At 38.7% G+C, this 14589-nt stretch overlaps 1 protein-coding gene across 5 annotated transcripts in view; it reads right to left on the reverse strand.

The window, feature by feature from the left end:
* Nucleotides 1-3583: 3583 nt before the first annotated feature.
* The window catches only part of PHEX (phosphate regulating endopeptidase X-linked), a 228124-nt gene continuing 217118 nt past the window's right edge, over nt 3584-14589 (reverse strand). For 4 of the 5 annotated variants that reach the window (XM_081565946.1, XM_081565944.1, XM_081565947.1 and 1 more), the window contains 3 exons: nt 13676-13780; nt 9594-9670; nt 3584-6850 (listed from right to left, as the gene is read on the reverse strand). In XM_081565946.1, coding sequence (XP_081422072.1) covers nt 6748-6850; nt 9594-9670; nt 13676-13780 — 285 coding nt within the window. In that variant the 3' untranslated portion in view covers nt 3584-6747. Of the gene's footprint in view, nt 6851-9593; nt 9671-13671; nt 13781-14589 lie in introns of all 5 variants that reach the window. The other variant, XM_081565948.1, reaches the window with a different exon arrangement.

Here is a 14589-nt window from a genome sequence, read left to right on the forward strand (position 1 = left end):
TACGTGGATACTCATCTTTGTTTCTTGGACTCTGAGCCTCAATTTCTCTTTTAAATGGAGAAAGCATAAAAAATGAATATGAAGAAAAGCATTTTTTACCTCTCATTGAGAGGGTAACAGGCAGGAAGGCTAGGGGCCCCCAAACGGAGGAAATAGGCTGCAAGTGTCAGACGTTTTTTATCTCTCTCTTAAGCGGCAGGAGGAAACAAACTATAAGTGTCAGATTTTTTTCCCTTCTCTATACAAAATTAAAGGGAGGCTTCTTTTAAAATTCTGTGTTGCCATGAGGACACCTGGTTCCACCTGAACTTAACTTTTTTAGATGTTTATCTTATGGAAATGTTTTTCTTAAGTTATGTTAATGAACTATGTATTTACCTCAGACTCTGTCTTTCTTCAAATCAGTTCCCCTAAGCTTCAGAACTGACTTGACAAACCAGTATGTTTTACTCAACAAACCAGTATGTTTTACTCATACAAATGTTCTCTTATGTTAATGAGACTAGGTATTTGCTTGGAAACCAGCCTTTCTTTGTTAATAGTTTTATGGCCCAGGATGACTCACCTTGTGCCAATGTTATCTCAAAATGCATGCTGTGGGTGAGGGGCCTGGTGTCACTCTCTGAGTTTTTAGACATTTCCTTTCTCTAATTAGCAGCCTGCTAGTAGGTATATAACTTCCTGCTAAAGAGCAGCAGGGGGGCATTCTTTCTGCCCCCTTCTAATGTCTATGTCAGAAGCTTTTTCTTTCTCTCTTATACTTTAATAAAACTTTGTTATACAAAAGCTCTGAGCAATCAAGCCTTGTCACTGGCCCCAGATCGAATTCCTCTCCTCCGGAGGCCAAGAATCCTGGCGTCTTTCACAGCTCAGCATCAACCTTTCATAATGAAGGGAGAAGTAAAAATAATTTTCATAGAAATTCTCTAAAAATCCTAGAAGACATAGCACATATTATTTCATAGAGTATTTTATTTACTGTCTCAATGGGATATATTTTAAAAGCTTAGACCATACCGTAAATCCATGGCATAGCCACAGAATCTTATATTCAGTTATCTTCCTAATTGAGACAATTAACAAAACAAAATACACATTCAAATGAAACATGTAGCTAAACCACTTATAAATAACTAAAATTATAGATCAGGTTTTCATTCACTGATCACAAATTATGGTAACGCTTTTGTGGTGCTCATTTCTGGCCTCACTTTGGAGTGTTTATTAAAGTACTGTATTGTCAGATCACAGGGACTATCTCATTCTCTTTTTCTTATCTCCAATTCTAAAGGGGATTAAATTATCCAATTAAACTGTTAATTAAGAAGACTCCTACAGAATAAACTGCAGGCTACCAATGGCATTTAAGATTTTTCATTGTGCTGTGCTCAAAAGCAATTTCCTGAATTCAGAAGAGCCCCATGTTACTGGCCAGTATGTCACTTTGGAAGGTATGGCTGTTATCACTACGTACTAGACAAACCCATTTCCTCTTCTCTCTGGGCCCACAGCTAGACTATATATCCCAGCCTCCTCTTCAGTTAGGTTTGGCCATATGACTGAGCACGAGTCAATGGAATATGGGCAGAAGTAACATAGATAAGTTATTGGATTAGACCAAACCTTTCATTAGGTACCTTCAATAGCCTCTTCCCCTCCACCAGCTTCATGTGGATGAGCATACATTCAATAGCATTGAAAATGGCAGAATCATATGGAAGGAACGTCGGTCTTGATATCAACAACTGTAGGAGAGAAGCTCATTGATGGTTAATAACCGTTTTGTATGTCATGAAAACAAGACATTAACTCAAACTGGGTTAAACCATTGAGATGATCTCTTTCAACATGTAGTGTGATCTTAATTAACAAAGAAAGCAATTGGACTTGAGGGACAGGTAAATACCTTAAGCCTAATTGGAAACATCAGCCTCCAAATTTTGATCAGGTACACTAAGATATACATCTAAAAATTGAAGTAGACTGAATATCTCATAAAACCTATCAAATTGACCCTAGCAAGAGAGATTCTAGACTTCTTGCCTCCATTCCCCCAAAGCCTGTCCTTCCTGTCCATGCCTCAGAGATCACTCATAAACTCAATCATTTCTATACATCCTTCCTTCTGCCACTACCCTACAGGCAGAAATTCTTTTTCCAAGGATCAGCTCAGAAATTAGAGTCGACTCTCTCAGAGGGGCACTAACAGGTCATAGGGAGACACTTATTACCTACCAGCTCTACAGTCTGTCTGATGTCTATCTCCTGTACATGGACACTATGGTACACCTACTATAAACCAGTAGTTTTCACATCTCTAAATACATCAGAAAGATGTTTAAAATAATCAACAGGGGACTCTACTTCCACTGCCAGTCTAATACCAAAATGCCCCCCAAGGGAAGTTAGTATGAATTCTATGGTATGTTTCTAGATTTGTCTGGACTCAGGCAAGGCAGGCAGGCTTTCATTGTCCTGTAGCAATGGCACCCCACTCCAGTACTCTTGCCTGGAAAATCCCATGGACGGAGGAGCCTGGTAGGCTGCAGTCCATGGGGTCACTAAGAGTCAGACACGACTGAGCGACTTCACTTTCACTTTTCACTTTCACACATTGGAGAAGGAAATGGCAACCCACTCCAGTGTTCTTGCCTGGAGAATCCCAGGGACAGCGGAGCCTGGTGGGCTGCCGTCTACGGGGTCGCAGAGTCAGACACGACTGAAGCGACTTAGCAGCAGCAGCAGCAACCACTCACTTGTTGTCCAAAGGTCACCAGGGGATGAAAATGGCAGGCACTTCCAGCTCTCTGGAAGTACATAGGGCACAGAGGCTCCAGTAGCATGAGGGCAGCCATCCTAGAGATCTACAGCCAATGAGAAAAAAAAAGCACACAGAAGGTGAGGTTAGGGTCCCCAGTAAAAGGGCTGGGATCTGGGTAGAGAGAACTCTGATAGCATCCACTTGAGGAGAATTGAATAAATCTTTCTCTGTGCACCAAACCACAACCCAATGTCCTTGAATTTCATCACACTTGCCATGATACAGGGTGAATGTAGCAATTTATGTGTCTGTTTACCATGTTAGACCAGGCTGTTCACTGAAGCTGAAACTGCACATGATCTGCCTAAATACAGCTAGTTCAGTAACTTAAATCAAATGGTGGTCAGTTACTATGTACTGAATGAGTGACCATAATCTGACTTGATGGTTAAAGAAAGGTGACAGCAAAATAGAGATTCTTTGGTTTGACAGTAACTGTAATGTTGTCACTTTTGCAAGACCAGCCATACCATGGTTGATAATTTCCTCAGAAGCCTCTCTTTTCCTCATTAGGAATATAACTGCATAAGCAATAAACCATATACGCTTATATCCTGGAAGAAAATATAATGACCAACTCTCAAATCTCTCATTGTCTACAGAGAAAGTTACTGCATTCAAATCTCACTTTCCTAAACCAAGAAACCTAGTCCTCTACAGTGCTTTGTGTACTTTTAAGGCAAATATTGTCTAAAACAGAACTGAGTATGTTAATGGATGCAATCAATTTTAATATTATTTTTAAAAAGAAAGGAAACAGAATATCTTCAACTTTTTATTGTCCTTAAAATGATCATTCACATTGTTTCACAAGTAAGGGAAGAAAATACAAAGACCATTTAGATATGAAATGCATAATCCAAGAACACCTTTCTTCGAACCAGTGCGGCACTGCCACTGGCAATGAGAATGTTGTTGCTTGAAATAATAATATATTCTTCCATAATTTAATATGCAACTGAGACATACTGTTAAAAATATCAAGGAAGAAGCTTATCAAACGCTAAGTAATTATAGAAATACTGCTGGAACAAATGTATTCAGAAATGAGGTGACCTAAGGGATGAAGGTTAATGCAAAGGCAAGCAGCCCAAAGAACAAAGGCTCTAACTCTCCTGACTCTGGGGTACTTGAGAAGCAATCTCAAACCTCTCCACTGATCTGGTGCAAGCATAACCTATGTGGCAAGCTACAGTTCCTAGTTGCTTCTTAGTGATGCTCTAGGGCTAAATAAGATAAAATTTATGTGCTATGCTTTAAGCTCCATTGAGGAAAGGCACTGAATAAACTTAAGGATAATTTATGAATCCTGAGCTTGCAGTAGTCACTTCCAACTCCATCTCATAAAAGGAAAAAATGGAAATAGGAGGCCAGTGCTGTGTGGTTGGTAAAAAGCTCAACAAACTTTGGGCAATGATGATAAGCCAAACAAGACCATTTTATACACGTAAGAACCTTAACTAAACCAGGAGAATTTCACAAAAACCTAACGCCTTCCATTTCCCAGGCAATAGTTCACTGGCAGAATACCTGGTATATGAATCAGAGAAGTGTGCTATGGCAGTCATAGTCTGAGATCCAATATCTAATTTCCTTTTAATTTAGCATAATTATTTTTGTAAAATTTTATGGCTCTCCTCCAGTGGATGTGCTTAGCAGAACTGCCAAAATCCTGCATTCTCTTCAGAGTCACATTCTTAGGCCAGCTTGTCCTTTCTCCTCCCCTGACTTCTAGTCGCATTTTACCTTCTTCCTTACACCACTTAATCGGTGTCTGACTCTTTTCTATTAGCCTGTATTGAAGAGAAGGGACAATAAGAATGGACTGTGAAAATCTGAACAGGAACATGAATTTGGAAATTCAATCTAGAAAATTGTCCCAGCAAGTCGTGGTGATTTGGGCTACTCTGAGTCTGTTTTAACAATGGCCATCCTATCAACAGCTTTCAGTATAATTGAGTTATATCAAGTAAAGTTAGTCAAGACAAGTAGCCATATCACTTAGAAACTCTGTAGGCCCCAACTGTTCACCAACCAGTTTTCCTAAACCATTAAGTGACTGAACAAGTCCCATTCCCAAAGTCATAGTTCTACGCTTTTATCAAACACTTTCTCTGACCGGCAGGAATGTGTTTATTTGGAGTTTAAAAAGAGAAATATAGAAGGAATATGCTGTTGATATAAGCCTTAAAAACTTCAGCTGATTTTAAATGTCCAGATATAGGAATGAAAAAAGGAGAATCTTCTAGGTCTAAACCAAAGCAGAATGATTCCTCTAGAGAAAAGACATGGAGGTTTCCAGTACCCTTAACTGCTTTTTTGAAAATGCAAACTAAGGTGATATCAGGTCATGGTTAAGGAAGAAAAGGTAGCTGCCCTTCAGAGTTTATCGATTCAGAGAGGAGGAAGTCAAGGGGAAAATCACTCTCCACTGACTAATGCACTGAAATTGTTTTCCTCATGATAGTGCCCCTGCATTTTTCTCCCCTACGTTCCCATGGTTACCAAAGGACATGGCGTGTGTGCACACACACACACAGTCTTTAATGACAAATCCCAGGGATGTAAAATGGCTTCCTATGGTTAGCCTGAATTTGTCATTATGCTTTTGAGATTTTCCTATTGACCAGCTTAACCTAGAACCACATGTACAAGGAATAATGGGAAGGGGAGATGTCTATTTTAAAAAGCAAAAATGCCAGGTAAGCACTTTAAGGCTGTTATAATTTTATCCTGCACACACACTCTCTAATAAGACATGGAATAGTTCCTTTGAAAGGACAGAGTTCTGAGGATTGAAAACATAGTAATGCTCTTTCTTATAAACTCTTTAGAAGAAGTCTTGAAAAGTAAACATTATGTTTCTTTGGACTATGCAGGGAATTTTAAATTCAATCAATAGATTCTAACATGTCTTTAATCAAGAAATTTTTCAAAAATTATTTTTAAAAGAGGTAACTGAGCCTCAATGTGGGGTTTGTCCCTTTGCACTCAAGGGGAAGGAAAGCCATACGTTCCTAATGGGGAATTAGAAAATCATTTTTTTATGCCTACTCATTTCAGAAACAGGAGAATGCACATATATGAGGATAACAAGACAACCAGAAATTAGACTGAAGAGAAGCATCTAGCAGATGACATAACTGCCAAGGTTTGAACAGAATAGGTCAAATTTTGGAGATTTTGTTTCCTACTGTGCCTGCAGTTGCATGACTAGGAGTTTTGACTTCTTCTGGGACTTACAGATACAGCCTTGTCTTACTATTTGATAAACTCAAGCCTTCACCAAGCAGTCTTTTCTGTCAGCTTTGTTCATTCTGACTTGAACAGGGCAGTGGGCTACATCAGATACAAGCTATGAGGCATGTTTTCATCCCAAGAGACTCCAAAGCTGAAGGCCAGAACGTCATCAAATACTGTCAAATGAGGATTCAACGTATTTCTGACTTAACCACCTTAGAGTTAATCAATGCTATGAAAGGATGGTGCAGGAAATCTAACAGCACAGGAAGACCTCCCAGGTAGCCTCGCACATGTCCACACCACTGAGGGTTGCTAATGTAATAGGCTGATTTTTTTTTTCTGGATATATTCTACCTAGGGCCCCTGCAAAGCTGTAGATTAAAATGGTACATACCACTTAGCTGCAACTTATACATTAAAATGGACAATAGCAACAATTCAGCAAACGACATTTTAACAAAAGCAGCCTGGGGACTTAATTGGCTTTCTAAAGAAACATATGTGATTCGATTTTTTGTATTCCATTTTTTTAAGTCTTACAACTTTGAATAATGTTTAGATCTAAGCAATACCCAAATACTGAAGATGCGTCAAAATAAACATCTTCAGGGGAACATAGGCCTAAAGCAGTAGGTGATGAGCACTGCGCAGCTCTCTCAGGATGGCAGGAACCAACAGTCCTACTACCAGAGCCGGCAGGATTCTGCGCCTCTGTTCATAGTGGAATTGGATGGACAATTAAAAGCCTTCTGGAATTCTTCAAAGTTGCTAACTGCACCATTGACCCTGAAAAAGATACGTCATAGTCCATGTCATTTAATTCTTACAAATCAACAGGTTCTGAATAAAACTCTAGCAACCTATGGCTTGATAAAAATAGTCCATTCATTTAGTCTATTTACAAGGAGATAACTGAAGTCCAAAATGGTTAAGTAGATTTCCAAGAAAATTAACAGAGCTGAGACTGCTGTTGCTGCTAAGTCGTTTCAGTCATGTTCAACTCTGTGCGACCCCATAGATGGCAGCCCACCAGGCTCCCCCATCCCTGGGATTCTCCAGGCAAGAACACTGGAGTGGGTTGCCATTTCCTTCTCCAATGCATGAAAGTGAAAAGTGAAAGTGAAGTCACTCAGTTGTGTCCGACTCTTAGCGACCCCATGGGCTGCAGCCTAGCAGGCTCCTCCGTCCATGGGATTTTCCAGGCAAGAGTACTGGAGTGGGTTGCCGTTGCCTTCTCCATAGCTCTTCTAACTATTTTTTAATTTAACTTTTCATGGAACATATAACTGATGTAGCATATACACATTTAAAATGTAAAGTTCATTGAGTTCACATGTATACACCCATGTTATTACCACCCAGATCAAGACATGGGATATTTTCAGCACCTAGAAGGCTCCCGTGTATGCCCTAATAGTAATACCTCCAAGAATAACTACTAGCCTGACCTCTGTGACCACAGATCAATTCTACCGTTTTTTTAACTTCACATCAGTGGATCACACTGTATGCACTCTTTTGTCTCTGATTTCTTTCACTCAGTATTATGTCTGCAAGATTCATTCATGTTGTTGCTATCTCTAAATTATCTTTAAAGAACTCATTCAATCCACAGAAACACTTTCTATAAATTCCTATTATGCTTGCAGGCTCATATTTACCTAGAATTTGGTTCATGAAACAGTATACTAATGAATGGTGTCTAGTTGTTACTGATGAGTAATGCTTTACTGGAGTTAGCTCCCAAATCTGATGTTCTTTCAAGTTCCCTGCCTGACTGCAGTAAAGACTACAGATTCCTACTCAGCACTTTGATTGTAACTGCCTTTTGGAAGTGGTATTTCCATTGTGTGAATTCTGCTACACTCAAAATCTACAGTTAGTGCAGACATCACTAACAAGCTATCAAAAAACCACCCCCCTCATCTATTTCTTACTCAACTGCATGTTCAAAAGGCTGACTAGAGACAGTATTCTTGGTCAATGACTCTTTCTTCCCTAACGATTTTGTTCCCTGTGGGCATTTGAACGAATATATTGGCTTGTAACCCGAAACCCGCATAACCTCTTGTGTGTCAGTTGGGATGAAAGAGTCGGACATGACTGAGCAACTGAGTGCACACACACACACACACACACACACAGGGAGGGATGCAGGTTTCACACACAGTATGATTCACCCTGGGCAAGCGTTAAGGATCAAATTTAGCTGACAGGTAAGTGTACTCTGAAAATTATCAGTTAAAATCCAACATTATAGGCAACAAGTTAGTGAGAGGAACTTAGTTTCTAAGAACTTATCTGTTGAGTAATTAATCTATTGTGTGATTTCACCTGCATCATTTGTCAGTGGAAGTACAGTTTAGTCTATTAGAGACTGTCAGCATTCTTGACAGTTTAGTTCAGTGGGGGAGAATTTCTAACACAGTGATTAGATTTTTAGGCTATGGGGTAATTTAGAGTCAATTTCTTAAGAATTTCTAAGGCAAGGTTTTGGGAATAATATTTCAACATATCGAACTTTTAGATGACTTTCCTACAATATGCTAAGAGATTCATTTAAACATTACATATAAAGATACCAAGAAATAATATGTTCTAAGCAAAGAACAAATAAATACAAATTACTGTGTTTCTTGGATTTACTATTATAACTCTGTCCCTTAGTACAGAAAATTTCCCTCAAACTATGCTAGAAATTTAATATGGCGTAGGTAATAGTAATCTTAATTTTATTTTTACTTAATATTTTATACATTCTGACAATTAAGGTGGTAATTCATTTCCCTTCATATATAAGCAACTGTTTCAAAATAAGACTCAAACTAAAAGCTAAAACATAGAGCTTTTGCCTCTAGATATGAATTACAATAGTTAAATGCCACCATATATCCTCCTTTGTGTTCAGAGCTATTCTGTAAGCGGGCACTCATTCATGTCTGTTGGCTGGCTGCATGAAAGAATGAGAGGCATTAAATAGGATACTCTACAACACAAATTAAACCAGAGCTCTAGGTGTTTTAAGGCACAGTACATAAGAGCTCATTTGTATCTAAAAAAAGAATTTTTTGGTCAATATTTTTAAAAAGTAGGTGGTTGGATAAATCAAACATGCCAGTTTATGGAGCACCCATGGTGCACTCATGGCACCCATGGATTGCTGCCTTTCAAAAACTGGAAGATAGTAAGTGGGAATTAATACTAAAGCTATGATTTGGATTCTAAATTACCTTTGGAGTCTTGTACAATTTCACAGATCTCTTGATACTAGAGGTGTGTACAAAAGCCTACTACAAAAATTTAGGTGAGAATACTGGCTAAACCAGCTTCCTACTAATTAAAGAAAAGACGTTTAGTTTCTGCTTGGCCAGATTTTTTTTTTTTTTTTTTGTCTGTGAAATGGAGCTATCACTGTTCACAATGCAGGCTGTTTTTCAGATCACCTATTCATAGAGCCCTGGGATGGCTGGGGAGGAGAGGAGGTGGAGATGCACAGTTAAAAACTCGTGTCACCCATATGTCTACTTACCTAAACTGAGGGGGGCTGTGAGCACCAGCTTGGATTTGTTCTCGAGCAGCTTCTGGTCTGTAGGAATTGCACCTCACCTAGAAGAAAAAACATCCCAATGATTATGCTTCCATTTCAATCACAGTGTGTACTGCCTTAACTGCTTCAAATTACACGAAGAGTAATTTGAGACTCAATGGATGACAAGCTGTTTTAGTAGATCAGATAAACCTTCATCAGTAGTAACATCTATTATTCCAATCCTCAGAGTAGAAGGTTTTATCACTGTGAATACTTTCACTATTTGAGTAAATTAAGACAGGTTTCCAGACAAATGCTTTAAATGAAGAGAATAGCATATGTGTCCAGGAATCAACCAATGTATTCATTCAATTAACATAATGTTTGGAATAGCCGTTATCAAATTTAACCATATTCATTTGAATCAGTAAAATGAATCACTCATCCATTATTGAGTATGGTCATAAGCAGGAAGGATTTTGCACCCTGGGCGCCTTGTTTGCTTCATCTTAGTTCAGGCCTTGGATAGGAGGACATTGTTCCACCCCCTTTGAAGTTAGGATAGCTTGTGAGCAGAAGCGACATATATCACTTCCTTGGGGAAGCGTTAAAAATCTGGCAGAACTTTTAAGAGTATTAAAAACAATTTAGGATGCTACATTAAGGGCCAGTGCACATTTCCTCCCTACTCCTTCCCTACTCCTGTAGTGACCGTGGAAGCACCTACAAGATAAAGATTCCAAAACCCAGGTCCTGAGTAGTTAACTATGAGCAGAGGCCCACTGCTGACCCATGTTACACATGGAACATGAACAAGAAGAAAACTTTTCCTTGTACTGTTTATTCATGTGCCATAACCTACTTAATCCTGATTTGAAGTGTATCTTGAAATATGATATAGCTTGAAGTATGAATAGAACCAGGACACATGAATATGATGGCGGGAATTCCAAGTGGAGGAGAAAATGGAAACAAAGACGTATTTGAGAGGAAACAAAACAAGACATTCAGCTTGGCTGGACTGTGTGGTGCATAGTGGGCAGCAGTGGGGGACCAGAGAAGGGCGAGGATGGGGCCAGATTTCTGGCCTGAGCAAGTCCTGAGCAAGAGGCTAACATATTTAGGTTAACGTATTGCTAATCTTGTTTAACAATACTTAAACATTGTTAATGAGCATAAAGGTGATTAAAAATATATTTTCAAAAGATTTATCTGCCAGGGCCATAGGAGTAGGAGGAAGTGAGACTAATTCGAAGATTATTTATGGGTCCCAGGAAGGATCTCCATGAATGTCCACTGAATGAGGAGCTATGAGAAGAAAGAAGGATAAGAATATCTAAGGAAAAACTGACAGAAATTACAGTGATAGAGGCAGCAGCAAAGGTGATATGATGCTACTGCTTTTGGAGAAGATAAACCATCCATCACAGTGGTTCTTAATTTGACTCTAAAGATGTTTCTGTAATGGGAGTACTTAACTTCCTCAGAAGCTAGCTAAGGGGAAGTTGTTTCTCACAATCAATTCCACCTCACTTTTTCTAATGTTATTTCCACTTATATTATTATATAGTACTGTCTTTGCTTCATATATCATTTAAGAGATTTCTAAAAACACATTTTTGTTACCGTTTTCCTAGTACCTTCTCAGGAGACAAAATAATTTTCCTCCTTATGAGCAGACTTATTTCAGTGTACAAAAGGTTGAAAATCTCATTCTGCCAGTAGGGAAAAGCTCCAAGAGAAACTTCTCATTAGTAATATAAAATCACTTGCCATTTTTCTTCTTAATCTCTTTAAAGTAAGTCATATATAGTTTGGAATTTTATTTGGAGACATTTCAAAACTGACTGTAATGTTAATAGCAGTTAGTTTACTTCATCTACTAAGATGGACCTTAAGTAAGTAAGAACCTAAATAAGAACTGACGGACCTTGTACTTTGTCCTCTAGAGCATGGGACAGCAAACATTTTCTGTAAAGGGACAGATAATAAATATTTTAGGCTTTGCAGACTGTAAGTCTCTATTCTAAGTACTCAACTCTGGCACTGTAGTACAAAAACAGCCATAAACAATATGTAAAGACCATGGCTGTTTTCCAATACAAAATAGACAGCAGGCAACATATGGCCCATGGGTCCTAGTTTGCCAATCCCTGCTCCAGAAAGTTCTATCTATATTTGCACGCTTATTTTGGATATCTGACCCAGTACTGACCCAAAAGAAAGTCTCCTTAACTGAACTGTGTTAATCTCATCCTTTTCAAGCAATTCGTCTAAAAACATCAAGTGTCTTCAATATACCCAGCTTCTTTGTTGGATGCTATGGAGATAAATAAGAAGTGTATGAAGATACATAAGCTATGAAGAAAAAAATCTTCAACATTTTGATAACAAGGTAACTGCATAGCAAAGAAGATAAGTGCAAAGGAGTTGGAGATTTTTTTTTAATGAGAACTGGAATCCATAGGGAAGTTTGTGGAACATGTGGAAGAGGTAATACTTGACATGGATCCTAAACGGTAAAGATGGAATTGAATAATCTGAGGGGGAGAAGTACAAAGAGGGTCACTTTGCAGAAGGCAAATCTAAAGCAAAACCAGAGACAATGATGAGCATGACATTGTGGAGTGGAAGTGAGGACACCTGCCCAGCTAAGGGTGAGTCTGGTGGAGCTACGGGGATTTAGAGCTGGTTGGGTAGAGTTGTATAAGACTGAGGAGAACTTTGAAAGGCATTTGGTTTCAATGTGGTCGGCACCTGGGAGCCACTGCAGTTCTTTCAGCAGGTCAGTTATGAAATAAAAATGGTATTTCAGTGGCATGTAAGATAGACAATGGTGAAAAGAAGCCACATCAGGAAAACATGCCATAAGGCTGTTGGGATAATTCAAAGCAGAAGAGATGGAGGCTTAGTCTACAGATGACAGGACAGGGTAATGGGGAGAAAGAGAGGCTGAATCTGAAGAACAGTGAATGGGATGAAACATCAGCTTTTGAGACACATGTCATATAAATGAGGATAGATAGATTAAATAAGACCTAAGAGTCCAGGTTTTCTAACCAGGAAGACCCAAAGGCTGACAGTGAGGGTATGTTGATAGAAAGAAGTAGGAGAACTAGAAAGGAGAGTCATTTTGTTGTTGATTATCCTTTTGCTGATGTCAGGTTGATAAATGATCATTTATTTAGTGCTGTCATGTCAGCTTTAAGAGAAAACAGACCCCAGACAGATGAGAATCCTTTAACCGGAGTCAACTGAAGAAGACATGGAAATTAATGAGCTTACCGAGGAGTGAATGAAAAGACTTAGGAACAAAAGATTGTATTGATGAAAACCTCTGCCTAGTTTTGAGCATACAGATACAGATTTGCCCACCGTGAGGCCATGCATCAGGAACTTCATCAACCCAACCCAGACTTGTTTCAAAATGAGGCCTACATATTTGTGACATAAACTAGGGCAATAACAAAGAACAACTGGCACTTGTATCATTGGCCAGATACTCAAACTCAGAATTGTGCCTTATTTAAGGCACATCTTCTTTCAGTTTCTGCTCAGAGAGCCCATTAAACTGGCAAAAGGGTGATATGACTCTCACCTTTGCTGCTGTTGTTTTCAGCTCTAGTACTTTTCACGTGTTCATTTGGCAGTTGGGAACATAGACTTGAGGGCCCCCCAGGTTGAGAGTGGTGGGATCAAGTCAGCAAATGAGGTGAAGGAGGAGAAATGCAGGAAATGACAGAGCCAAGAAAGACTCTAGAGAATGAGTCACTAGAAATGGTTACAAATAGTATCAAATACATTAAGAAGTCAGGATATACTAAAGAAATATCAAGTGAGTCACCACAGGGCTGGTAACTCACTTGATAAAATATACCAATAAGCCTTGATTCAATCAGTTAATTAATTATATCCCATAGAACATGAAGAACGTGAAATTTATCCAGACAATAAGCAGCAAGATACAATTTCAGCTAAAATCAAAAGTTATGTCATTAAACTTTTGTTCCAGACCTTTGATCCAGGAAGCAAGCCAAAGTCCCACATTTTATCTCTGAGGCCCTTTCCTCAATCTTACTCACATGAGCATAACTCAGGAAGAAAAGCTGGTTGTTGGTGAATTCAACGCCTGGTAGGAGAGGCTCCTCAACTCCCTGCCTCTTGTCATTTATCCATTTCCTGTAAGCCTGGGGAGAGAAGTAGAGGAGATGACCCTCTGCAATAATGGCTTTTCTCTTTTCTCCTCCAGTACAGATATTAACTATATCCTCCCCCATGTGCAAAATGTATCCTGTCAAGCTTTCCTTTAAGAAAACAAACACTTGGAAATGCAAGTCAATGGTGTGTTGAAATGCAAGTCAATGGTGTGTTGCTTAATAGTGAGACAGGTTCATCTGCAAAAAGACCTTTCACTCAACAGATACCAAAGCACCTGGGCCAAAGTAGGCACATGTTAAGTAACATCCTTTCCTCCCCCCAAAAAAGCTATTCTTTCTATTCCTACCAGAGAACAAACAAATCTAACACAATGGCAAGCCCTATGGAAATAAGTCTTGGGACCAATCTATTAGCAAATTTTTTTATTTTGCCAGGTAAGAGAGAAAAATATAATCTTTGATCACCATCATTTTATAAACTAAAGTATATTTTAACTAGAATTAGAGAAAGAATATAACCTCAGAATAACAGCTTGCTCTTGACACTGAATACATATAGCTTTAAGAATATCTTTCTACATCATCCTTATGTGTTTTGCTTAACCGTGGGCCAGAGGATAATGAAAACATTATTATGGACTCCTACCTGGCCCACTATATGTGAAACACTAGCCTCTGACTGTAATTTAGAAGCTTAGTATTTTAAGAGAAAATTGTAAGGAGGGTTGCATAGAGTATACTCAAAGAAAATACCTACAAACCTAGCCCCAGGAAGATTTCTGTAGCATGTTTTAAGACTACATTAAAAGTATCCTCTGAAAAGTATCTTTTAACTACAT

The sequence above is a fragment of the Giraffa tippelskirchi genome, chromosome X (assembly GCF_054371585.1).
Source record: "Giraffa tippelskirchi isolate mGirTip1 chromosome X, T2T-mGirTip1v1.2.pri, whole genome shotgun sequence".
NCBI lineage: Eukaryota > Metazoa > Chordata > Mammalia > Artiodactyla > Giraffidae > Giraffa > Giraffa tippelskirchi.